This window comes from Lampris incognitus, chromosome 18 (genome assembly GCF_029633865.1).
Source record: "Lampris incognitus isolate fLamInc1 chromosome 18, fLamInc1.hap2, whole genome shotgun sequence".
NCBI lineage: Eukaryota > Metazoa > Chordata > Actinopteri > Lampriformes > Lampridae > Lampris > Lampris incognitus.
In genome coordinates, this window is record NC_079228.1 from 19,890,038 (window position 1) to 19,917,357 (window position 27,320).

The 27,320-nt window shown below is 42.0% G+C and overlaps 2 protein-coding genes across 3 annotated transcripts; both read left to right on the forward strand.

Moving 5' to 3' along the window:
* Positions 1-4,753: 4,753 nt before the first annotated feature.
* On the forward strand, positions 4,754-12,129 carry nfe2l3 (nfe2 like bZIP transcription factor 3). The gene is made up of 5 exons (XM_056298427.1): positions 4,754-5,612; positions 7,555-7,632; positions 8,888-9,001; positions 10,248-10,725; positions 10,856-12,129. The coding sequence occupies exons 1-5, from the start codon at positions 5,100-5,102 to the stop codon at positions 11,626-11,628; spliced, it is 1,956 nt and encodes a 651-aa protein (XP_056154402.1). The 5' UTR covers positions 4,754-5,099; the 3' UTR covers positions 11,629-12,129.
* Positions 12,130-14,072: 1,943 nt separating this feature from the next.
* cbx3a (chromobox homolog 3a (HP1 gamma homolog, Drosophila)) lies at positions 14,073-18,907 on the forward strand. Of its 2 annotated transcripts, XM_056298460.1 has the most exons (6): positions 14,073-14,209; positions 14,943-15,005; positions 15,965-16,108; positions 16,324-16,480; positions 17,774-17,868; positions 18,251-18,907. In XM_056298460.1, exons 3-6 carry the CDS (start codon positions 15,972-15,974, stop codon positions 18,375-18,377), a joined length of 516 nt encoding a protein of 171 aa, XP_056154435.1. In that variant the 5' UTR covers positions 14,073-14,209; positions 14,943-15,005; positions 15,965-15,971; the 3' UTR covers positions 18,378-18,907. The 2 variants fall into 2 exon arrangements, with proteins under 2 accessions (XP_056154435.1, XP_056154436.1); XM_056298461.1 differs by lacking the exon at positions 14,943-15,005 and having other exon boundaries at positions 14,096-14,209.
* The last annotated feature ends 8,413 nt before the right edge of the window (positions 18,908-27,320 follow it).

Sequence of the window (27,320 nt, forward strand, 5' to 3'; positions counted from 1 at the left end):
TTTCCATTTGAAAGGCCATGTACATGTAACTTTACAGAAGAGGCTTTCAGGAGGTTTCTTCCCATGTGAGGCTTGACCCTTATGGCCTGGTGCGCCTAGAAAAGTGTCTGTTGCCACTACCCTTGTCTCAATCCATGCATGTTAATGTGAACATGGATTAAGGCCCTATCATTTTAAAATTACTAAATATAGGCAATCAAGGAACAAAGAAAGAAACATTAGCTCTCTCGCGCATGCTCTCTCTCTCTCTCTCTCTCTCTCTCTCTCTCTCTCTCTCTCTCTCTCTCTCTCTCTCTCTCTCTCTCTCTCTCTCCCTCTCTCATTCAAACACACAACAACAAGCCCAATAAGCGCTTTTGTGGGTCTTAGATCAAAACAACACCTGTCTTTTGGTCCTGAAACAGACCGGCTGTCCAGCTGCATAGCTTTTTTAAAATGTATTTATATTTTGATCTGGACTCAAACAATGGCTGTGTCATTAACCCGGTACCTACCCATTACCATTCTGAGATCCTACTCTGCTCAACTGGGGTCAACCAGAGAGAGAGAGAGAGGGCTGTCTCACTTCTTCTGAGACCCCCGTCCCCAAGGCACCTCAAAGCAGCTAATTGTAACACCAAGTCAAGTAAAACCAAAAAAAAGGAAAAGACAAGAAAAGGAAAGTAAGAGAAAATCACCTCGAAGCTGATGACAACGCTTATTATATGCTGAGCAAGCAAGGTGGAGGAAAATTATTGGTTCCAGCATTTCACTTAAAAGGCTTCCATAATATCAATGAAAAATCCTTTAAAATGCCTTTGTACTTTTACTTTACTTTTTTTGCTTTATTTTTTTATCTGTTTTGTGTGTGTGTGTGTGTATATATATATATATATATATAGATAGATAGATATAGATATATCACATACCTATTTTATTTAAGACAGTATTTTTCTCTTTGCACTGTTTTATCCTTATCCTCTTTTATATCCATCTCTCACTAAGATGTGTGACTAATTTTATTTTATTTTATTTTTAACATGGTGATGCTGGTCACGTGGCTCGGGTCCTGGCTGTTCCAGTAACGTTTGGACACTGCTTGGCATCCTCCTCATCATATTCTTCATATATTTTATAATTCCATTATAACTCTGTCATCCTCTTTCAATGTTGTGTTGTGTACATTGTGTAAACACAACATCCATTGCACGTTGTCCGTCTTGGGAGAGAGATCCCTCCTCTGTTGAAGAGTTTTCGATTTTTTTAGGGAGTTGTTCCTTATCCAGTGCGAGGGTCTAAGGACAGGATGTCGTGTCGCTGTAAAGCTCCTTGAGGCAAATTGTAATTTGTGATATTGGGCTATACGAATAAAATTGACTTGACTTAACTTGACTCTTGATTGTACCAACATTGCCAAGCTTAATTCCTACTGCATGCAATGCACATGGCAATAAAAAGAACGTCTGATTCTGATTATTTATCATCGCAATAAAACAATGTGAGGTCAGTATCCATCATAAATAACTTTCTATGTGCAGCCTACTTTTTAAGCACTAATATTTGTGCCAATGGCTTTCACATTTCTATGTTGTGGTGAAGTTGAACCATTATATATATTCCATGCCACCCCTTGGCACCGTGGCCTTCATTTGAGGTAGTGCAAGCACAATTTCATTTTCTGATATATTCACATTATTTTTACTTAATTGCCAGGTCATTATTATTTGAATAAATGTTACCAAAAGCTCATTTTATTTTATTAATTTATTTCTGATTTTTCCCTTTTTTCTCCCAATTTAGTGGCCAATTGATCCCTATTTTAATTCAAACACCCACCCTCGTATTGCATGCGTTCGCCAACTGCATCTCTCCGGCCGGCAGTCTCGAAGGAGACGCCTCCCCACTTTCGTGACAAGGCGACTCCAAGCCGAACCACTGTTTTTCCGACACACACAGAGACGCATTCACATGACGAACACAAGCCGACTCCGCCCCCCTCCCGAAGACAGCGTTGCCAATGATTGCTGCTTCCTCGAGTCCGGCCATAGTCGGATCTGACGAGACCGGGGCGCGAACCCCAGTCCCCAGTGGGCAACTGCATCGACACCAAGCCGATGCTTAGACCGCTACGCCACCGCGGACGACCCAAAAGCTCATTTCAAACATTTTTGTGATAATATAAATAATGTTAAGTAAGGAGTAATAATAATAATAATCATTATTGTTATTAATAATAATACTACCCCGGAGGAGACCCCAGGGTAGACCCAGAACTCGTTGGAGGGACTACATGTCTAATCTGGCCTGGGAACGCCTTGGGATCCCCCAGAAGGAGCTGGAGGGCGTTGCTGGGCAGAGGGACACCTGGAGTGCCCTACTTAGCATGCTGCCACTGCCACCCGACCCCGGAAAAGTGGCTGAAGATGAGATGAGATGAGATGAGATGAGATGAGATGAGATGAGATGAGATGAGATGATAATAATCCTTACATCTATACAGCACTTTTCTAGATACCCAAAGTGCTTCACATTGAAGGGGGTAACTCACCTCAGCCACCACCAATGTGTAACACCCACCTGGGGTGATGCCCGTTGGTCGATCTATTTCGTTTTTGGTCATTTTATATGTTGAATGTAACAGAATACAATCATCTTTATTGGGCCACGTATTTGGCTCTGGTTTAGTGGCTCTCAGTGTACTTACATAGATTAACAGCAAAACAACATGGGTGGGTTACCGAATGGGGCTATAGGGCCCAGGGGCTCAGGAGGCCCCTAAGCCAGAACCTCTGTGTGAAGTTAGTTATTAACTTTTGCATTTCTTGTCGCATAATCAAAGAACTTAGTCATTCGTGTCAGTAACAGAGCCCCAAAAGTCCTACTGAAAAACTGAAGGAAACTGCAGGGGAATGTATGTTTTAGTTCATATGACGTTGGCATTAATTGTGTGTATGTGTGCTGTAATTCCTGTTGAGGTACAGGGGAATTAAGTTATTGGGGTTGTTGGCTACAAGTTAGTGTACCTTCCCCGTCGGGGGGGGGGGGGGCGCTTATGCATTCGTGCCCAGGGGTACATTGTCTCATAATCCACCTATGCAAAACAATCTTCAGGAATATATACCAGGAATGACTTTATACTGGTGAAACAGGAAGGCAGCAGTGCAATGGTGCAGAGGGCAAAGGTGCTGGAATAAATATGCTAGCAGGTTACTTATATACGTACATGAGGTAGCTAGACATGGTTATAGATCACAATAGGACCAAAGCTGCTGTATACTAGCTACTTTGGAAAATTCTGATATTCCAGTTTTGTTGTTAATGGTTTGGAGTAATGCTAACCTGCAAACTCTTGCGCTTTTGTTTTGCTTTTTTTCAGATAAAGATTATGCACAGAATACAATACAAACACTAGGAACACATAAACTAAGTAATTCACCTAACACATTTTAACTAGAAGATGCTACAAAAAAATTTACGTTACAAAAATAAAAATTAAATACAAAGTTCTTTCATTACTGACTTGGTTTTGACACTTTTAAGATTCTTACTGTTTTTGACATTGTACATGTACGCTTCCAGGGAAGACGGTCTAAAGTCGGTGTCTTTGCGCATACTTAATAGAAGAGCAAAGAAAGTTGAACTATGCAACTGTATTGTTCATAAGGCTGGAGATACCTGGTCACTTAGATGAGTGATTAAACGTTTCTCTCAGATAAACGTTGTGTCGAGATGAACCGATTCAACGTTCTTTGGTCTAAAGTTGTGTTTTCGCTTCGCAAATTTCATGGCATAAATGTGGAATTCCATTAGAGTTACAATATGCAATGTTACGTGTATTTTCTCTGGGCCTAATTGGTTGTTTAGCACTACTGCTCACTCTCTCGATTCCGCCCCGCTGACCCTGACGTCACTTGCGGACTTTACAGGGGGTTCGCACCATTACTTCGCCGGCGTACGCCTGTGGTGCGCCGAGCAGGCGGAGTTTGCGCACCATTTAAAATGCTTCTCAGTCGACACATACGCCGGATATCCGCCAGTAAACCGAGTGAAGAACATACGCCGGATGCCCCGCTCAATTCAAGCAAGCGTCTACGGCTACGCTTACAGGAGTATAAAACTTCCAGACGTTTTCTCGTCACGATTTCGCGCCAGCTCAAGTCCATCCGGAGAGCATAAATGGGCTTTACCTCGACCACATGGCTGACACAACAACAGGTACAGTAAAGCTTTGATCGCTCTGACACATCCATGCTTTTGACACCTCCCGCTGGCAAATGTTTTCCCTTCCATGTGCTCCTCCCTCGCCGCTCGTCGTCACTTTTTGCCGGATTGTGCAATAGGAAAGGATTGCGCAATAGGCTCTAGGAAAATGAGCGCACCCACTAATTCAGTTAGCTGCAGTTCATTCCTCTACCAGTAGTCCAAGTGCTGGACAAATGCAGGTCAGTGGGACAAACGTTTGGGGTCCACTGTGGCAAACGTCTATGCAAAATCGGTGAAAACAGCCTTGAAAAGGCTCATTGTATTTGATATGAAATATGGTACGAGTTGAGTTTCGCACATCGTAATCCTCAATCATTTCTGACGTTTTGGTGAGGGCGGGGGAGCTGGCGTGTGTCAACTGTGGTATTCTGTCATTGGCCAAAATATTTACAGGCTGTGCTCTCGGCCAATCAAACTCTTGTGCGGCGGAAGCTTTTGCCGTCCGGCGTGTATGAAATATGCAAATTATGGAACACAAGTCCCCTCCTCAATCGCTGTACACCACGGTGAGAACATTTAGCTCGAATGACATTTCAGCTTTTGATACACGTCAAACTGGTCGCGTTTGGAGCGGTTTTCATTTCAAAAAAGTATGTCTGAAGTGATTAATCCGCTGTAAGCGATCGCAGAAGAACCGTTTACGCGATGTTTCTACCAGGAAGTTGACGTTAACTGCTCCCTCAAACTGATAGCTACCGGCTAGCTGCTAATTCGCCGGCACGGGCGGACCTCTTTGTCTGACAGGGGAGCGCGTGCTCTTTTGTAGGCTTCCGTCTTTGTTTTGTCTGCAGGGGAGCGGACGGGGGTCACGGCTTCACAATTCTCCACTGTTCGCAAAGAATTGGAAGGGGAAAAAAATGCAAATCGCGAAAAAGTATCTCACAGAAGGCCTGATCCAGTTTACCATCTTACTCAGTTTGATTGGAGTTCGCGTGGATGTCGACAGCTACTTGAACGGCTATTACACGCCTCTCTTTGAAATTAGTTTGGGACCCAGCTCAGCCTACACCCAGACACCCTTTCACAGTTTGAGGGACACCCTAGATGGGTACAGCGTGCACCCCAAATGTCCCGAGTTGGACTATTTTTTCGCCAGTCGCCGGCTGCTGGACGAAGTGAGGGCTCTGGGCTCCCCGCGGTTCCCCACGCAACTGAACGCATGGCTGTTGCACCAAGTTCCCGACAGTGACAAGCCCGACTCTATAGAGCCATCAGACGGCGACGACGCTGACACTAGCTTGGGGTCGGAGAGCACCGGGGGTGATGCCGGTGATGACTGTGAACATCCGCCCGACAATGGCCATCAAACAGCCCAGCATCTCTTCGGACAGGGGCCTTGTAGCTCCGGAACCGGCGAGGTTCTCGGAGAGGTGTGTGTGTGTGTGTGTGTATGTGTGTGTGTGTGTGTGTGTACTGCGTAATCTGAGTCAACGTGAAAGTTGGGCTGAGTTGACCCTAAGGTCTGTATTGGAGTGTAAGGCAGTGTGTTACTGTTACAGCAGCGAGTAACTGGGAATGTGGACGATAAAAGTTATTAAAGAAACCCTGACGCCTTAGCCTCTGTAGCTGTTAGCGAGCTGACGTCAATCGATATAGTTATGTAATGAAGGGTTCCACCGATCTATTACTGGACACACAGGGAAGCTGAACTACATGTAAAAGAAAAAGCTTATTGTTCAGTAATTTTCTCTTTGCAAGAACTCAGTGATCAATCAGTGGTGTCAGTCACAAAGTCACTCAGATTTGGGGGTTAAATTTTTGGACTAATATTGATTTGGGGTAATATGGCCTGTCATTGTTGGGTGTTGACACATTGTTATCTAAGAAACTAGCAGGGTGATGTTTACCAACTTGACTCCAAGACAAAGTGTGCTCACTGTTGAATGTGTCTGTCCCCGACTTTGCGAAACACGATATGGGAAACTCTTGTCAGAGAAAAACATCATTACACATGTTTTCTTGTGTTATGTGTAAATTCACATAGTGCTGAATCTGAGTTAGATGTATTGAAAGAACATTTGATAGCTGTTCGACCACCATCAGACAGGGATTTGGGGTTTAGTCCCTTAATAACTGTAAAGTACTAAAATGTATTGTAGGATATACAATAACTTGAAATGTATTGAGCATTTTTGCTAAATCTGTGGCGGTGAATGTCACATCATCTCTCCACAGACTGCAAGATGAGGCCTCCGTTTGATCCCTTTAGTCATCCAGCATTTTTTGTTTTTGTTTCAGGGGACAAACAGCTGCTAGGTGGCTGTAATCCCTTTAGGCCAGTTGATGTAGGTGAATCTGTAATCGTATCCCCTGTCTTCAGCCTCAGCCACCAGCTGTGGGGCTCAGACCAACACCATTTCCTTACTCAAAAATGGTCTGTACTGGGATATAAAAGCCTACCCTCCAGTCACAAGGACAATGTTGACACATCTTTGGTTCTTTACCTTATGTTCAAGTGAAACAATTAAAGTTTTGCCACTCATTGAACAATAATTTTAGGTTTATTTAATCAATTTTCACAGGAACTCAAATGTCTCATTATACATGAGTACTTGTGATGCTCCGAGTCATTTCAGCTTGAAAAGCCTCTTCAGCAACAGTCTACAAGCCCAAACAAAGCCTTCACAGAAGTTGATTAGGTCAGGGTGCAACGTTTTATTTTTGCCTCTAGCGTTCCTCTTTCTGGGTGTAAGGAATTGCCAAGTGAAACTCCTTTTCTGTGCCTTTGTTATTGTGCAATAGAGATTAAGTTTCTCACTCATTTGTTCTGTCTCCATGGCTGACAGTTGGTACCTTCTTGTGTTGCTGTATTCACTGTATCTGCCGGGTGTTACAGCAACTAGCAGGATTAGCTCATTACTTGTGATTAGCCCAACTTTTATGATATAAAGAAGCCTTGCACACCCACATCTGCTTACACTTTCCTAATACAAAGTTCTCTTGTTAGTTAACATACGCACACTTACAAACATTTACACACACAAAGTCATTGAATTTGTATATCAGTCATAAATGACCGTGGCCACAATTGACAGGAGAATTATAAAAGTTGTGGTCGACTGGGAGCAGTTTAACCTGGTTACAGTGCATCAGCAATAACAACCACTACTCTTTCCTCTACCAAAACAAAAGAAGAGTGATTATAAAAGATATCCAATTTAAAGTAATTAAAGGACTATGTCCAGTGTAACATTTTGCCTTGACATTTGAATGTCAGTTGTCAAACAGGCTTTGTTCTTTTCAGTCGTGTTTGTCTTTGCCATATTATTCACCAGTTCTTTTCTTCCTCATCTGTATCTTTTGCTCCTTTAGGAAGAAAATGGTCATGTGAAAGAGGAGGAACCTGGTTCACTGAGTCAGTTGGCTCACAGTATTGCACTGGAACAAGAGGTATACAATTCTTGATTGATTGTGGTTTCCTGTAGTATTGTTTTATTTGAGTATATGCTGGCCCACAAGCGGAAAAAGTATCCTTCTGGGGGTCATCAGCAGAAGAAACCCGTCTATTGGTGATATTGGGCAGTGCTTTACGGTATGAAAAATTAGATGTCTAGCCATATTTGATGTTGTTTGTCTCTAATTGCAGTAGTTTCTAGAGTCTAATCTTTCTGACTATTAACTGTAGGAGGGCTAGCCACAGCAGCTGTGCTGCACATTAGCATTGGTACAACTCGTCCTGATGCTAGTGTGCGGCAAAGTTGCTGTGGCTATACAAAGGCGTGCTTTCGTTCATAGAATTCAAAGTAACTACTGAAGTCGGAGAATAATTCAGAAATAGGCGGCAAGTGCTTGCAAAAATTCCACAAAATTTGTGCTTGCGTATCTCTCTCCGTCTGTTTTTTGCAAAACACACAATTGCGCTTTTTGCGGAGTGGCACTATGGCCCAGTGGTTAGCAGCCTCACTGCAAGAGGGTACTGATCGAACCCCAGACTGTCCCAGGTCCTTTCTGTGTGGAGTTAACTTGTTCTCCCCGTGTCTGCGTGGGTTTTCTCCAGCTGCTCCGGTTTCCTCCCACCATCAAAAAGACATGCATGTTAGGGTTAATACTCCTGCCTGTGCCCCTGACCAAGGCAATGGAAAGAAGAGCTGGTGTTGGTCCCAAGGTGCTGCACTGCAATTGCCCACTGCTCCTATACAATAGGATGGGTTGAATATAGACAACAAATTCGTTGTAATCTATAATGACAAAATAAAGTGGCTTTATTTCTAGTCTTAGTAGAACTTTAATTGTCCCCAGAGGAGCAATTGGTTGTGCAGCAGTATGAAGAGTTAATGTGTAAGACAAAAACAAAAAAGGCAATTAAATAGAACTTGTAAACACAGAGTATACAAAAAAGCAAAATATAGTGTAGGTAAGTTAAAATAAATCAAAATAATGTAAAAGAGATAGTGTATATCCCCTTCTCATATGCTCAGAGCATGTGAAAGCAGAGCAGACAGGAACAGGAAGGTAGAGCAAGGGGATATCATCATCTAGTTAATCCATTGCCAATGGTGTAATTTTCTAGGAAAGATACAATAAAGACATAAAATTGTTAAAATTAAACTCCAAATATACGTGAGCCCTGGTAAAGCTTATGTGTGTGTTCTGTCTCATTGCTGTCTTTTATTGAATCCTTTTTTTTCTTTCTTTTTTTTTTAAGAGTTTGCTTGATAGCAATGCTGCAGTGTTCGATCCAGCGCGCAGCCATCCCCCTGCCGTCGACATTGACCAGCAGTGGAGCCATTTCCTCTCTCTTCCTGTCAGTGACCTAGATGTGAGTTATCTCCGTAAGATAAAGTTTGGAGCAGGTGTCCGGGTAGTGTGGCAGTTTATTCTGTTGCCTATCAACACAGGAATCGCTGGTTCGAATCCCCATGTTACCTCCGGCTTGGTCGTGTCTGCGGGTGGGAAGCCGGATGTGGGTATATGTCCTGGTCGCTGCACTAGCGCCTCCTCTGGTCAGTCAGGGCACCTGTTCAGGGGGGAGGGGGAACTGGGGGAAATAGCGTGATCCTCCCACATGCTACATCCCCCTGGTGAATTTCCTACTGTCGGGTAAAAAGAAGCTGCTGGCAACTCCATGTATCGGAGGAGGCATGTGGCTGTGTGCAGCCCTCCCCGGCTCAGCAGAGGGGGTGGAGCAGTGACTGGGACGGCTCAGAAGAGTGGGGTAATTGACCTTTCACAAAGTACCGCCCCAGAACGGTGCTTGTCCAATCCTACCTTAGCAACGGTCCGTCAAGCTTTCAAACACACAACAAAATGCTGAAATGGTGTGCCTATGGGATCTGCAAATCGGATACAAGATATCTGAAAAGTTTGGAGGGGGTGTAATTTTCTTTCCCTTCCCAAAACCCAGAACGCAAGAAGCGCAATGTCGGCAATAGATTTCACAGTATAGCGGATCCCATGACCAGCTTAATCCATCCAAAATCAACAAAAATACCTGTCCAAGCTAAGCTTGCTACTAGCTATTATTGATAGCTAATACAGCTAACGTATTATTACTGTTACTTTTACCCACACAATGCGCTGATTTCTTCCTTCATGTTTTGGTGTTTTCCGGCTACTTCCTGGATAGTTCTGAAATGCTTGACGGGCATAGCAATAGTAACTAAGGGGGGCGGGACTTTGCGAAAGGTCAATTGGCTAAGTACAGTTGGGAGAAAAGGGGGGGAATCAACAAAAAAAAGAAGATAAAGTTTGGTGTCTGGAACTCCTCTTTACTCTGGGCTAGTTGCTTTTGGTTTAAGAATTCCGGTAAATCAGGGGCTGGATTCTCCTCCAGAAAGGACTAGTGTGGGTGGAAGGCTTCTGTTCAGTGCCAATCATGGTTCAGTGCCAATCAGCTAAATCCTGAGTCCACCAATCAAGCTCCTTACAAAGACCCCACTCATTGATTAGTAAAATCAGGTTTGTCACTGCTGGGTTGGCACAAAAGCCTATACCATTTCTGGATGAGATTGCTCACCCCAGCAGATATGCCTGAATGCAATTGTACAATTATATCTTCTGTGTAGGACTTGGACCCGTTGGATACTGAGTGTTTCACTGACCTTGATGCAGACATCACTAGCACCATCAGCCAGGATGTCAGTCTTCATGACGCCATGGTATCCAGGGCTGCAGCTTATGATATGGTGTCAGAGAGGACTGCGGCCATGCCAGTCGCCCAGCAACAAGCACCCTTCTTCTGCCTGGAGTCCACAAACTCCTCTCATTCAGACTCATCAATGGGGATGACAATGGATTTGGCTGCACTCCCATTTGTTTCAGTATGTAATGTTACAAGGAATTTGTCATCCCATGTACCACTGGATGGTTGTCTGGATGAAGCAGTGTTTGACCAGATTAACCTGCTGCATTTGGATGACCTGGGCACCATTGATTCCCAGATGTTGGATAATTTGGGGGCCATAGACCCACAATTGCTGGAAGATCTGGACTCAGACTCTGGCCTCTCCTTGGAGAACAGTTCTCGAGGTCCTGCCTCCCCAGGTTGGTTAAAATCTCTACAGTTACCCCTAGATGTAGAAATCTGTGCATCACAGTACTGTTTTGAGATATGAGATGGGAGGCATTTATATTTGTAATGAGATGTGTTCTTGTTATTCCCTCACTGGTTAAGGTACATCCGAGGTCTCATCGTCATCCAGTTCTTACTGTGAGGATGGGTGTGGAGCCACAGGCTATACCAGCGAGGTTGACTCCATCCCCTCCAAAGGTATCTTTGACCACACCACATCATGGTCCCCTGTGGATCTGAGTGAAAGTGTGTGGCATGACCACAGCTACTCCTCTCCTGCCTTCTTCCATCAGCCCTCAGTAGCTTCATTCCCCCACAAAGGCATCAAAGAAGAACCTCTCAGTGAGGAAGAGGACCAGAGGGTGGTAGAGAGGGAGCTGAGTCGAGATGAGATGCGCGCTCGTGCCATGTGCATCCCCTTCTCAGCTATGCAGATAGTCAATATGCCTGTGGAAGAGTTCCTGGATGTCCTTGAGGGCCATGGCTTTTCACCAGAACAGGTAACCCTCCTGAGAGACATTCGAAGGCGGGGAAAGAATAAGCTGGCAGCGCAAAACTGCCGCAAGCGCAAGCTGGATGCCATCACAGGGCTCCAGGGGGAGGTGGAGAAGCTGCAGGCTCAGAGAGACAGGCTTTTCAGGGAGAAACAGCTTACAGCTAAGACACTGGGCGCTGTAAGCCAACAAATAGATCAACTCACCAGGGACATCCTTTCTAGGATGAGGAATGATTTGGGGGAACCCCTTAGCCCCCAAAGATACACCCTGCAGTGTGGTGCCAACGGAAGGGTTGTGGTTCATCTTGTAAGGAAGCCAATTACCTCTACAACAACTGAAAATAAAAATGACAAGAGAAAGAAGGACAAAAAGCTGTGATGCAACATTGTCAGCTGGGATGTGCAGTTTTTAGGTCTTTCTATTTCTGAACTCACTTGCCTAACTTGGTTTTGGGAACTCCTTCTTCCTGAGTGTTTTGGTTGACCTTGGATGAAAGCCTAAAAAAGCAAAACCTGGAAGAGTGAAAAAGCATCTGTAAATAATAATGTCCTATTGGGGGAAATGTAGCTTACACACTGGACAAAAAGGTCTTATTATGCATTGAAACAGGTTCAGGTACTTGTGACATACAGATGATGCTAACAAATTCTAGTGATGCTAAGTGCTTCTGTCTATGCTTGTTATTACCATAAAGTTATCCATACTTACATTTTGTTGGCTCTGTAAATGCCCAGATGGTAGTATGTGAAAGTAAACATAGCTATTATTTGACAAGCAAACAGTAATGAGGATTGAATGGGACCATGTAAGGGGGGACACCATGGTGTATTTCTTGCTGAGCCCTGATTCTATGTGCAAGTAGACAATTTGAAGAAATCATCCTGAATTTTTAAACCTGTTCTTATTGATACTCACATTACTGTAGTGCATTCGTAGGTTTCATTTTCAGTCATTTGTCTGTTTATTCTTACTGGACATGCAGCTCCATCTTGTCATCTCGCGTTCAGTGCAATTTATCCATTTATTCATACTGGTCATGCAGCTCCATCTTGTCATCTCGTGTTCAATGCAGTTTAATAGAGGACAAATTCACAATCCTCATTCAGTGCATAAAAAAACATGACACAGTTCAGCCAAAGCTAACATGATGCCACAGCAGTCTATCATAGCCAATTCTGGTGGTCATTCAGAAAATTTACTGTCATTTTTATCACTAATTTTACTCAGCATGCTTTGCTGTGCCGCAACGGAGTGAATCCTACTGGTAATCATTTATAGGCTGTGTTGCAGGAAGGAACAGTAGGAAACAACCATGCCCGACTGTAAAATCAACACAATTTCTAAAATGACCTCTCGATTTCCCTGTGATGGACTGCTGTAGCATCATGTTAGCTTTGGCTTAAATGTGGTATGCTATTTTTTTGTCCCTCATTGATTGCATTGAACTCTATTCATCACAGGTCAGAGCTCTTTGTCCAATATGAAGAAATGGATGGATTACTGTTAAAATGAAACGTATGTACTACGTGAGCGATGAGTATGAAATCAACACAGACTTCCAAATGGTTCTTTTTAAGCAAGAGGAATCGTAACCATAAGTTTGGCTATACCTTTCTCTCATCATGAGACTCATGGGCAGTATCTTTTTTTTTGGGGGGTTCATAATGACAACATAAGGTGGTTAAAGATTCGAAACAGTATTCAACATTTATAAGCTCTAGATTTGAATTAGGTTATAAGCGCATGTACATTTATTTGATATTTAAACTTGAAGCTACAAATATAGAAAATGTTCATCCACCTTCTATGGTGACACTCCATTGAGTAAACAGAAAAGGCCTTAATTTAAATTTTGATTATTGTGTATCTGTAATGCACAGATGTAAAGTCATAAGTTTTTAAAGACTTGATTTAAAATCAGAAAATATTTAATTTCATGATCAATTTTTTTTAATTAACCACTTTAGTTACTCCATATTTTTGGATTAGATGATATTTTGCCACACTGGTGGTTTATTTGATGATATAATATTGGACAAATAGGAACACTTAAGTGACTTGACTAAAAAATGAAGTACTTAAGTGCATTAATCAACCTTTATTGTTGAAATGTCAATTTAGATGGACCTAAACCACAAAGAAAATACAATTGCCGACCATATTGCTAAAGGACAGAATGTTGGTTTTACATTTAATTATATTTCACATTATCTGCCAGCAACCCCGCGAGCCTGAGAGCAGGATAAGCGGTTAAGATAATGGATGGATGGATGACATGCTAATTAATCATAGGTACACCTATATGCAGTTAACACTGTGTGAATGTTTTTGTGTGTCTGTGTTTCAAAGATTTGAAGAAAGTGCACTATATCCTTAACAATTTTAGTGTGGCTTTTGAGGTAATGTCTTGTGTGTTCTTCACTAATTCTTTTTTATTTTTAGTTTGAGCCCCCCCCCCCCAAAAATAAAATGATTTTGTGTGTATTTTTTTTATTTTTGAGCGAAATGTTTTTGTTTTTTTATGATAGCATGCGTGGTGATTACTGAATGTAGCGATGAAGTCATTTAAGGAGCTGGAATGGAATACTGCGTTCATTATAAAAAAAATAAATAAACTGACTTCCGGTAGTATTTTTGAATAAAAAAATTTGAAAAAAACACCGTAACTATTTGAATATAAAACAGAGGACTGAAAATGTGTTTTTTTTTTTTGGTTTTTTTTTTTTTTACTATAACATTGTATTTATAAAAGAAAAGGTGCTATTGCCGAGCAGGAACCCTTGATTTGTTTTCGGACTGTAAACTGCAGGGCGCCTGTACGGGTGCTCTTCGCGGCACCCGTACCAAACACCGAACCCTTTTGGCGCGCCAGTGCTAGACGAGTGTTGCATAGAAGTGGCAGACCTCGTGTCCATAGAGCACTGTATCGGTTCAAGTGTTTTCTCAATAAATAGATACGGTAAGTTATTCATATTTTAATGGTAGATGTGTATCGCTGCGTCGACGGAACCAAATAACACGAAAGCCCGGGCACGGGAAAGCTGGTAGAAAAACAGTCGAATGATGAATTTTCTGTGCAGATGTCCGGGTGCCGTTCTAGTTTTATTTTTTAGATCTTTTCTGAATTCGAAGTGAATTACGATGCAAAAATATCCAGGATAATATATACTCTTGTCCCGTTTAAGTAGTTGCAGCTGGTAAAAGTTTTTAAACGAATAAGTAAGATTACTTACGTTGTAGCGTGACCTAGCTTTGTTTCGGGGAGCTGCCGCTATCTTTGCTAACGTAGCTAACGCTAACGTTTAGGGTGGATGTGTGTTGGTCACGTTTTACTTAAAACGATAATGCTAGTCGATTTATCGTTGGAATTCAAACAGCTCAAAAGGGCTATACCAGCTAAGCTAGTCAAATAAAGTACAAACTGCCCAAATGACGTTACACTCGGCTAGCCAAAGCAGTTACCGTCACTCTAGCTTCAGTTCATGTCAAGTTGGCTTTATTTTGTCGATGTTCCTCAAATTTTGCACATCATATAGGAGATTTGTCTTAACGTGTAGCTGTTGGCTACACGAGCAATTCACGTTGACCGACTAATGTCAGTTCATTGTTTGTCAACTCAAGCTAGCTTGTAGCCAGCATGAGTATTGTTCTTGCCACATCTCAAAACGGCCATAATATGCCTTTGCAACCAGGTCATCCCAAAGAGGCCGTAAACTTTTGAAAATTGGGAAGGTGGCACCCTCGGATTCAAAAAGGTAACACGCGTCCTGGCTAGCAATGTGTCGACAACGTACTTGATTTAACATTCATTCACTACTATGTTTTGTGCAGATTTCATATCCATCTGGACAACACCACTGGATTAGCTTTCCAGATGGTCTACCAGGGATGGGCAACATGATCCAGAAAGGACCGGTGTGGGTGCAGGTCATTGTTCCAACCAAGCAGTTACACACCTGATTCTACGAATTAGGAACTTTTTGTCATTTCAGTACATGAAATTAAACGAAATTTCCCACAGCAGTGTAACAGAAAGACAAAGACATATATACAAGAACATATATCTAAACTTAACACATATAGCTCCGGGCAAGGCCGTCATTCTTGGGCCCACCTTTGCAACAGACAAGGCACCCTCAGCCTATCCAATGCCACTAAAAACACAAGGTCCTTAGCAAAAACTATTGGTTGATTAATAGAATTAGGGTATGTAACTGCTTGTTGAAACAAAACTATTGATTGACTAATAGAATCAGGTGTGTTAACTGCTTGGTTGGAACAAAGACCTGCACCCACACCTGCCCTTTCTAGATCACATTGCCTGTCTCTGGACAATTGAATCCATTAACGCAGGGGTGGGCAATCTTATCCAGAAAAGGCTGGTGTGGGTGCAGGTCTTTGTTCCAACCAAGCAGTTACACGCGTGTCTCTTAATCAAGTTCCTCGGCAAAGACAACTGGTTGATTTGTGGAATCAGGTGTGTAACTGGAAGAACAACCTGCACCCACACCGGCTCTTTCTGGATAAGATTGCTCAGGCCTGCATTAAAAGGCCAAAATGTAAACTGATTTGTTAACTATTCTCCATTGTCAGTCAATTCAATTTTGTTTGTATAGCCCAATATCGCAAATTACAAATTTGCCTCAAGGGGCTTGAATTGTTAATGCATTCCTAAAGTGGAATTTATCAGACCCATTCATTTCTTGCTTTACAGGACAATAATGGGCAAGAAGCAGAATACCAAGGGAAAGAAGGAGGTACAAGATGAGCCTGAAGAATTTGTTGTGGAGAAGGTGCTTGACCAACGTATTGTCAATGGCAAAGTAGAGTTCTTTCTGAAGTGGAAAGGATTTACAGAGTGAGTTCACTGTGGATGGGATACCTGAGCCCCCTGGCTGAGTGGGAAGTGCCTCCCTGGTATGGGGGTAGTGCAATGCTTTTGTTCATTCATGCACACTATGATTGCATGAAAAACCTGCATTTCTGCAAAAAGCTGTTCTGTATGGTTTGCTATGTTGTTGACCATGGAGATCACTGCAAAGATGTAAATAATTGGTCTTTTTTTCCATTCAGAGCAGACAATACCTGGGAACCAGAGGAGAATCTAGATTGCCCAGAACTGATATCAGCTTTTTTAGAGTCTCAGAAAAATGTGACGGAGAAGCCTTCTCCTGTCAAACGGAAGGCCTCAACTGATGAGCCAGAAACGGATGCCAAAAAGAAGAATGTGGTGAGTTGACTCTTTCGGTAATTTTATCTTATCACTGTACAGGACTGTGATAAGTTTTCATGATGTATTTATGCATTCAAGAAAGTTGAATTGATTCATCTGGACACAAAGTTTTTGAGAGAAAAGTTTATCACTCATACCTTAACACTAGAACGACCAAGGCTGTCATTTTGAGGGTTTTGGATTTTCAAAGTTTAATAACTTTGTGGGGAAAAAAGATACAGACCTGTCGTTCCCTAGATGCTCCTAAAATTGCACATATTTGCATTAAAATGAGTTTTAGACCAATTGCACTAAAAAGTTGTAAGATCTACCTAAAATGACCATGAGCCGTCAAAAAGACGGCTTGTAATTTGCGCGTCATGTCACTATTTATGACGCGCATTTTCTTCGCAAAGTTCATTGCTCTGTGCAGGAAACACACTAGCATTCTCCAGTGCAGAGTAATAGTCTAAACTTGACTTTTGATTATTGCCAACATGTCTGGTTACAGACGCACCATGACTACCACCGAGGCGTTGCAGTATTTACAGGCATTGGACAGAGGCGTCTTTAAGTTGTTTGAAAAATAGAATTAAACTTGCTAAAATGTTAATTTTGGTGTCAGTGGTTTATTCACAGACATACTAACATATGAAATGCATTAATATCTCAATTGGGTATTTATCTTGACAGAATATAGAGTTTAAAAATGTGGGCGGTCATTTTGACGACCCATGGTCATTCTAGTAGTTTTTAAGTTCCGGTTGTTGTTTGGGGCTGTTTCAATGGTTATTTTCTGTTCTCTTTTTTTTCTTGCATTTCACGTTTTATAGACCTTGTTACGTTTGTTAGATTAGCAATCTGTGTTTTCCGTTTCGTTTTTGAGGTAGAATATATAGTTTAAAAACTGGCGGTCATTTTTGACCGCCCATGGTCGTTTTAGGTAGGAGTGAAATCCGGGTCGTTCTAGTGTTAAAGAGGGGATGACCATCCCTGAAGGGGGGAGGAGAGAACAGCAGTTGCCATTTTACAATGCTGTGATTGCAGCTATTCCCCAATCCTCTGCATAGTACACATGGCCATTGTAACTCTAGTTTATGGTCACGGTAATTTGCATATGAAACGGATCGTTTGTGGTCATTATGCAGCTGTATTGTTGATAAGGGTGGGGATACCTGCAGTCAGTTGAGACTGAAGAGGTCTCTTAGATGAGGGAAATGTTTCTCACGTGTTTTGTCCAGATGAACTGATTTGATTTTATGTAAATTCACGATGTATACATTTTATTGAATGTCTTTCATTTTCTTCAAGGCTGAGAAGCCCAGAGGTTTCGATAGGAATCTGGAACCAGAGAGGATCATCGGCGCAACAGACAGCAGTGGCGAGTTGATGTTTCTGATGAAGTGGTAAGTCGGATACTTGATGGTTTGGGGGGGGGGGGTACAACTTTTCTGCACCCAGCTCAAACATTTTCTTTTGGAATAATTTAGTCTGGTTTTGCCATTTGTTTTTATTTTTTACTTTTGTTAACACTTTGCTTGTATAGCACTTAAAAAAACAGTTTATCTGTGTCAGGAAACTATAGCTGTATTCCTCTGAGAACGTTCATATTCGCATCTCGAGTTTGTGTTTTTGCCATATGAACCGAGTTTGCATCTCTGGATGAACAAAAGTCTCCATCCACCTCACATGAAGCCAAACATAGACTGAGTTTTAATAGAAATGAGTCCTCAACAGATGGCTGCAAAACCATTTACTTTTCCCTTCCCTTCTTCCACTGTGCTACAGGAAAGATTCAGACGAAGCTGATTTAGTCCCAGCTCGTGAGGCCAACACTCGCTGCCCCCAGGTGGTTATTTCCTTCTATGAGGAGCGATTGACATGGCATTCTTGTCCAGAGGAGGAAGCTCAGTAGTGCTGCTTTCTGTCCTCGCTGTCCCTGCCAATATCCACTTACACCCTTGTTTTTACTTTTAGAACGGACGTATTAAAACTTCTGGCCCGCCTGTTTAGTTTATCTTAGTATTTTTGTCATTATTTGCGTATTTTTTTCAACTGCATTGTCAAGGGGGCACCTACGCTGATGTATATAATTTTGAAGGACAGTTGGTGTGTGTGCGCACGTGTTTTTGTGTTGGGCTGGGGAGGGGGTTTATGTCAGCATGGGGCTATATTTCTGTTCATATGGTGGTCAATTCTTTTGATGGCATTTTAACAGTTTGGAAAATATTCCATAGGTTGACATAAATTTCAGTTTTTTTTTTTTTGTTTTCACCCATTATGGTTTCTGTTAGTTATAAATTGCTGTGCTTGTTGACTGTTTTAACCCTGAAGCAACTGTTATTGGCCAGAAGTGTTTTTCATAAAAAATTTCTTATTCTGATTGTTGGATATTTCAGTTTTTCTATCCCTTTGCATATAGTTGTTCAATAAAGGATTTATGTTACCCAATTTCATTGCTTGGTGTTTGTTGCTGCAAAGAAATGACTTGTTGAATTGACAGAGTAAGATATGAATCATTTATTTGTAATTGGGGTTGTTGTCGCTTTGTCTTTATCTGACTTTAAATTGTCAGATATTGCAACTTTAGATAGTGCATAACATCCATTTCTATTCTAAAGATCTTTTTGCTTACTGAAAACACGCCAATCAGTCTTGTTCCTTTTGCACTATTGTATGTATATATATATATATATATATATATATATATATATACTAGACCCCATTTGACACTGCTCGCTTGCTTAGTCTCAGTGCACAGTAGAACTTCTGATGTTTACATAAGTGTATAGGCATTAAGAGGGATCCTTAAATGGTTTCCTTGTTAAAAAGTTACATGGAATTTTTTTTTACATTTTATCTCTGATTACATTTGGTCAATACTAAAGACAGCATGAAGGAAGCGATGGTATTTTTATTATTATTATTTCATCAGATAATCTAAGAAAGCAGACGGGATGATGGTAAAAATGTGTGGATACCCCGTCTCCCAAAATGTTCTCCATGTGAGAGAAACCTTGATCATAATTTAAAGTACACTTGAGTTGCGCTAATTTGAATACACCCTACATTCATATTAATCTAACCCATAAAATACATGCGCTAGAAACACCAGAACCCGGGGACTTATTTTTTGTACCAAAGATGTTGTCAGGCAAACAGGTTTTTAGACAGACATGAGCGAGACTTGATGTCACCGTGCAGATGAGATGAAAATATTTTAGTAACACTATGAGGCTACTGGAAGATGTACGAATATTACTGAGAACCCACGTTTTCAATTAGGGTTGATTTATTTTATTTTTTTATTTAAACAGGTGGTCTCGTTGAGATCGGGATCTCTTAAGAGAGATCTGTGCACACAAAAAAATAAGCTTAGACAGACGCACAGGTAATTCACAGACAGATTATACACTTACAAGCGTGATTGCAAATACATTACTACAACCTGGTGAAAATTTCAAATGAAACGAGAGAACGTAGCTTCATATTTTTTGGAGCTTCACTCTTGACTGTATTGTAGCGAATTCGGGAGACAGTCCGGGACGCCGCAGCCGGCACGCGAACCCGACTCTCCCACACCACGGGCGACAACGTTAACCAGTCGACCAAAGTGTCCGGCTCCGTTAGCCAAGGGCTAACGTGTCTACTTATTCGTGTACGCTACAGTATGCAGCAAAGTATTTGAACCCACTTTTTCCATGTTCAGTGTGAACAAGCGGTACAGGACATTATCTTTAATTCAAACAGGTAGTCTCGTTGAGATCGGGATCCCTTAAGAGAGAGACCTGTTCACAAAAAAATAGGCATAGACAGAGGCACAGGTAATTCACAGACATTTTAACATGTTAAAATGTCCCGTGACCTGACATTGTCAGTACTATCGAAGGAGGTTGAGCCAGTTCACCTGGATACAACGTTTATTGGCAGACACGTTTCATCACTCAGCTAAGTGATCTCTTCAGTCTGAACTGACTGCAGGTATCCCCACCCTTATTAACAATACAGCACATAACGACCGAAACCAACAGCCAGTTTCATATGCAAATACGGGTGTGACCTTTGACTAGAGTTTCAAAGGCCATGTGTGCTGTTCACAGAGGATCAGGCATTGTTGCAATCACGGCCTTGTAAAATGGCGACAGATGCATTAGACTGAAGATGTCAGTTGGATGAGTGATGAAACGTATCTTGTCAATAAACGTTATATCCTGATGAACCGATTCAACCTCCTTTGATTTGCTTAGCTGGATTACTGAGCATGCATCAAGACATTGTCAGTACTGTGTTTAAATGGGGCCAGACAGCAGAGGTAACTGGGCTGTTTTTTCAAGATTCCTTATTTGTTACGTCTCATTATAAAAGTATAAGAGAGTAAAATTCTTGAGTTTCGGTTCCTCAACACCGCAGCAACAATAGTAACTGAACAACCACAAAACAGAACAAAGAAAACAGCAACAATAATAGTGTGTGATGTATGTAAGGTGCGGTGTGTGTGTGTGTGTGTGTGTGTGTGTGTGTGTGTGTGTGTGTGTGTGCCATGTATGTAAGGTGCAGTGTGTGTGCGTGTGTGTGTGTGTGTGTGTGTGTGTGTTTGTGTAAACCAATGATCCGCTGAAGACCACAGGTCAGTACCATCAGTCCGACACCAGGCTTAGTGTCTTTTAATGTTCTTTGTTCAAAAGCCCGGTTGCTTGGTGGAAAAAGCTGTTTCGGAGCCTACTGATCCAGGCTTTGAGGCTGTGGTACCGCTTGCCTGACGGTAGCAACTGGAACAGTCTGTCGAGACTTATAAATAACAAAGAATGTTGCTCCCTTCTATTTGTTAAGGAGGACCAGCCCACCTTTCCATACACAATGTAAATGGTGATGCGGTGCAGCAAACTGTGGTACACGCAATCAAGAGGCTTTAAGGTAGAGGGAAAGCATGCTTTATGCTTTATACATATATATACACACACACACACATATATATATATATATATATATATATAATTTATTTATTTATCAATCCCCATGGGGAAATTCCTCTCTGCCTTTAACCCATCCTAGTTGTGTGGCTACGAGTAGTGGGCAGCCGCCGTGCAGCGCCTGGGGACCAACTCCACTTCGTCTTGCCACGCCTCGGTCAGGGGCACAGACAGGAGTATTAACCCTAACATGCATGTCTTTCTGATGGTGGGAGGAAACTGGAGCACCCGGAGAAAACCCACCGCAGACACGGAGAGAACATGCAAACTCAACACAGAGAGAATGACCTGGGATGACCCCCAATGTTGGACAACCCTGGGGTCGAACCCAGGACATTCCTGCTGTGAGGCAACAGCAGTAACCACGGCCACCGCGCCGCCCTATACACACATATATATTAAGATAGATGTAGGAAAAAACTTGAATACATAGCAGTACAAGCTTGTTTCATGCATCGCGTACTCATCAACTGCCGATGTGATTCAACCTAATCAAAGGTGTTTTTCCAACATCTATCTTAATATTCCGCTGCTCATTTGTTGAGCACTTTTATCAACACCATTGACCGTTTCCGGGGAAAAAAACGCCAAATATATATATATATATATATATATATATATATATATATATATATATATATATATATATATATATATATATATATATATATAAATATATACACACACACACACACACACACACACACACACACACCACCACCACCACCATAATCAAGCGCAGACTGGATTGTAGATTGTACAATGGTCTTTCACCTAGCAAAAGAAAAACATCATTTGTTTCTACACAAAAATCCAGTTTTGACCTTTAGTTTGCATGATAGGTGTTCCACACAGGCGAGTCGGACATGATTGGCACTGAACCAGAGCCTCATGTTTTCTTCCACTACCCATATGTGTGTTTTAGTGATATCTCTGATAAACCAAAGCTCACAAAAGGCGCATTATCCTGTTCAACCTCAGATTTCCAACAAACAAAAAAAAAGAAGGACTCAGTCCTCTGGGTCCATGTCCTTCTTACCCTCACATGCACAGAAAGGATGGCTGATGAAACAGCACGAGATCCCAGCAGAATCAGCTTTTGGTCTGTGGTGCTTAGTCGGGTTTTCTTCCTGATTCGACTGTGGAGGGGGAGGAAAACTCAGCTGATTAACTGCTTCTGGAGAGAAGTGACACATGGAAGGGAAAGGAGGCCAGACCTGATCTTGTTTACCAACACAGCCACTACTTAAAGGCAACACATGTCCTTCTGGTTCAGTGCCAATCATGATGTCAAGAGCATATTTAAGAGGAAAGAAACAGAACTGTCCAGTCTCACAAAGTTAGGATTTATCACCATTTTTGGGTGGCTCTCTGGTCCCACCCTGCGTATGTTTCGTCTACACACACAAGGTCACACTGGATGTTGCTTCAGTCTGTGGTCGTTCCAAAGAGTCAATGCAGGGCTGCGCCTTTGCCATCACAGCATGTTTGCCAGTTGGGCCATGAAGCGAGGTCACATCCATTATCAGTGCACAGGGAACGACTTTCTCTGTCGGTCAACTTATCAAGTCAAATCAGTGATGTTACTCATATCTTGAGAATGCTCAGAACTTGATAATCAAACAGAGATAAGCAGAAAAGTTGCTTCTGCAAGATCGATGGTTATGACTTGGTGAAAAGCATTCAAAGTCTCTCTAATGGGGAAAAACCTTTAAAAAAACAGATGTATCTGAACATCTTTTTTTTAAACTACTTTATTAATCCCCGTGGGGAAATTCTTTCTCTGCATTTAACCCATCCTAGCTGTGTAGCTAGGAGCAGTAGGCAGCCACCGTGCACCATCCAGGGACCAACTCCAGTTCATCTTGCCATTGCCTTGGTCAGGGGCACAGACAGGAGTATTAACCTTAACATCCATGTCTTTTTGGGAGTGGGAGGAAACCGAAGCACCCAGAGAAAACCCACTGCAGACATAGGGAGAACATGCAAACTCCACACAGATAATGACCTGGGATGGCCCCCAAGGTTGGACAACCCCGGGGTTCAAACCCAGGACCTTCTTGCTGTGAGGCGACAGTGCTAACCACTTGGCCACCATGCCGCCTTTATCTTGGTGGAACAATGAGTGCCACATTGCCAGCATTCATGCTAACCTCAGCAGCAATGAGGTGAATGGTCTTGTGACTGGCATTAGGGCATGAGAGATGGACTTTGCTCCTTTGCACACAATACTGTTGGGGACATTTCAATTGCAATGCCAGAGTTAGCTGGATCCATGGTTGAAAATCCCTTATGAAATGCCCCAGAGCTTAGGACTTCTTCCAAACTGACAGAATGCTATCAAAGTGTTCAGAAACAGTAAAAAGGGTGAATAAGGCCTGAACGGTCAGTCCTGTGAAGGGCTCTGTGTAAAAGTCAAGGACATCTAAATATAATCATTTGTCTTTATACTTTGCATAGCAAAACAGTTGAATGTGATGAGCCTTAGTTGGAATTTTAAATATGATATTTTGATATTTTTGTCCATGTAAATAGATGTCATGATGTTTATTGATCTTGTGTAAAATTCCCTGACTGTCCCAATAATGATTTGTACATCCTGAATATGGCCACTTCCCATTAGCATGTGGGCACATGACTTGAGCCAAGCACAGCGAGTTAGTGAGATCTGGCCCTCGGGTGTTTGGAGGTAATCTTGCCTTTTTGCTGGGCTAACACTGATATGGCAATGGGGAGTGATTTAAAGAACAGGAAGAACATGCCATTTCTTTTTTTTTTTTTTTACTGATGCAACAAAGGCAGCCACTCATCTCCAGTTTACCCAATGGCTAGCTAATTAGCTGAGACATTGTCAGTATGTTCTGGAAAACATCCAGACGCAATGAACAGATATGGAAATGCCGGGGGAGAAAGAGTAGCACATAGCTATCTTTTATAGTAGTTAAAACACATCATGAAGAAGAACATAGTTAAAAAGAGCAACGTTCCGTGGAGCCTATCACATCATGGTGGTTAGCACATTTCATAGAGGGATTCCTTGCAGACCCAGCATATCTTGATTGAATCAGGCATCACAACAATGCAGCACAGACATCAATTTTATGCTAATTTTGTGGCGACTGTAAGTCCATTACAGTTTAGGGTTCAGAAAGATATGATACCTTCACGTCAGAGAGAGGGCCAACAAAGTCAAACAAGCATCTGTCAAATGGTGCGAGACCTGCTGGTGGGGTTGAAGGGTGGCAACCTTGTGCACAACATTTTGAATAATCTGCTAACAGATGCTCAGTTTTGATTATATTCGAGATAATAGATGTGGAAAAAAACTGATCACGAGAACAAATGTTGTGTGCTAGTGTGTGTGTGTGCTGTGTGCCTTTGCTTGTGTGTTCCTGTCTGTGTATGCATCTCGTGGCATGAGTGGATGACACATGATGGCTGTCTATAATCTAGATCAGCGACCGCAGGTGACGAGAAAAACACAACAAAAACAAAAGTGAAAAAGAAAGAGCGAAAAAACAAGTGAAAGAGAGAAAGCCTATCAGGTTAAGATGAGATAAGATGATGTAAGCTAACGCTTTATCGTCCGTTCATGTGAAAGTTTATCTTGTATCAATGCTCCAACAATCATCAGAATAACTTAATACAACACAAAAGAACATCTACGACATGATGGAACATCTGCAAAAAGAGTGCAAGGACCATGTACATAGTAGTCACATGCACCATTCATGTGTATATGTGTGTGTGGGGGGGGGGGTATGATCACACAGTCCCTGTGTGGGTGGCTGCATTGTCCATGTGTGAGTGTATGAGTGTGTTTTGGGGATTGTATGGTCACAGTCCATGTGTTGGGGGGGGGCAGTCCAAATGTGGAGGTGTAGGTGCAGGTTGAACTGTATTAAAGTGAATATGAACTGTTGGGGAAACTTTCCCTGTCCTGATGTTACCTGTGACAAAAGTCCTTTGTATGCAAATAAGCAGACATTGTCCTTCTCCTTAGATTTGGACTGGAGGACAGCGCTTGGACTGCAGCAAGGTATTTAAGACAACCAACATGGTCAGACTTCACTCATTTCTAGGGACCGAACTCCTGGACCACCCAGGATTTTGGAATTCCTCTTTTAGGATCTCCAAGAAAATTGGTAAGACCCACTTAATTTGATTTGTAATCACTTTGACAAATCTAATCTTTTTGCACTCTAAATCGTTATCATAGAAATGAGTGGTACAGATAAAGTGTGCGTATATGCCCACATGTGTTTAGTCCACTATGGTGACTTCTCCGTATGGCCCATGTCTTTTCAGGGCTAACACTAAATCAAGATAGTGACATCCAAGGATGTTTGCTGGAAGATATAATAGGGAGCTATGCTGGCAGATCATAATCTGTTTTACACATTCACCCTGATATTTTGACAAAGTGAGAGAACACCAAAGTAAAACTGAAAAAAAGGAGGTCACAGGGCTAGTTTTCATGCACCATGAAGCAACCGAGGCTCCGCAATCAATGGATTTCTGTAGACAAGAGATGATCCTGTTTTCACTCGCGCTGAGACCTTTTGTGGTTATCTGCTTTTTCACAATGGCGAGGGGGAGACGGTTATTTTGTTTGTTTTGTGTAAGCAAACTGCCTCAACAACATATCCTGTAAATGAGACCCTCGGCTCGGCTGAGATTAGAGTAGGTTTTTGCATTATGGTTTGTATGACTACAGTGCTGGCACTTATCTAGAAGAATCGGAGCAAACATATCGAGCTTCCAGGAAGAACCCTTAAGTTAGACCTAGTTGAATGTTTAGGCTCAGTTTGGGGAAAAAAAACTTCAAATACTCTGAGACTCTAAATTCCCTTACAGTGTGTAACGGAGTGTTAATGTGTGTCCTGTGATGGATCGACGCCATGTTCAGGATATCTTCCCACCTTGCAACCAGTGTCTGTTGGGATAGCGCCCAGCCCAGTGGGAGCCATAATTTGATGAAGTGGGTAGAGAGAACAAATGATTGAATGAATGCATGAATTAATTATTCATTATATTACATAATAATTATAATTACATTATGTAATTGCCTTATCCAGTGGTAGGTTATGTGATATGAGTAAACTTCTATAACATACACAACATGACGGTCCTCTAGGCCTAACGTGAATGTTTTGTCCAGAATCATTTGAATTGATGTTAATCAAAATCATGTGACCTACCAAGTGGGGAACACTAATGAACAGGCCTACAGTGAGGGCAATGGTATCTTTCATGGTATGCAGATCTCTCATAATCAGCACTTCTTTTTCTTATAAAATGACAAAAATAAATAAATAAATAAATAAATTAAAATAACATGTTATAACCTCGACTTCAGGCTAGAGGGAATCGATTTATTTTGGGAAAACACGGTTTTAGTGTGCACAAAAACTTCCAAGAGCGTGTTGGAAAGCTAATTAGCAGGCATAATGAAGCAGCCTTATCCCACTGTTAAGACCTAAGACCTGTAAGAAATTAAAGTGCATGGACAAGCCCTTCAAGAGTTACTTCGTTTTGAGTGAAATTTCATCGACGTAAAATCACTTCTATCCATAAGAAGGTCCCCTGTACCCCCCCCCCCCATGCACGCATATGATTTGGGATTTGTGATGCCTTTCTGCTGGCGCCGTCAACGGACCATTTTCACCCTTTAATTAACAAAGGATTAATTGTGCATGCTTCATGTATAAAGACCGTGGCATCACGAGATGTTTGGAGGGGCTGAGTGGAGCTGGCAGGTGCGTCTGTCTGTCCCATTTCAACCGACCTTCCTGACCAGGTGATGCGACTTAGTCTTAATGCCCCCCACCCCTTCCAATTACGCGCACGCGTTCACAAAAGAGTCAGGAAGGCGCACCCCTCGCTTG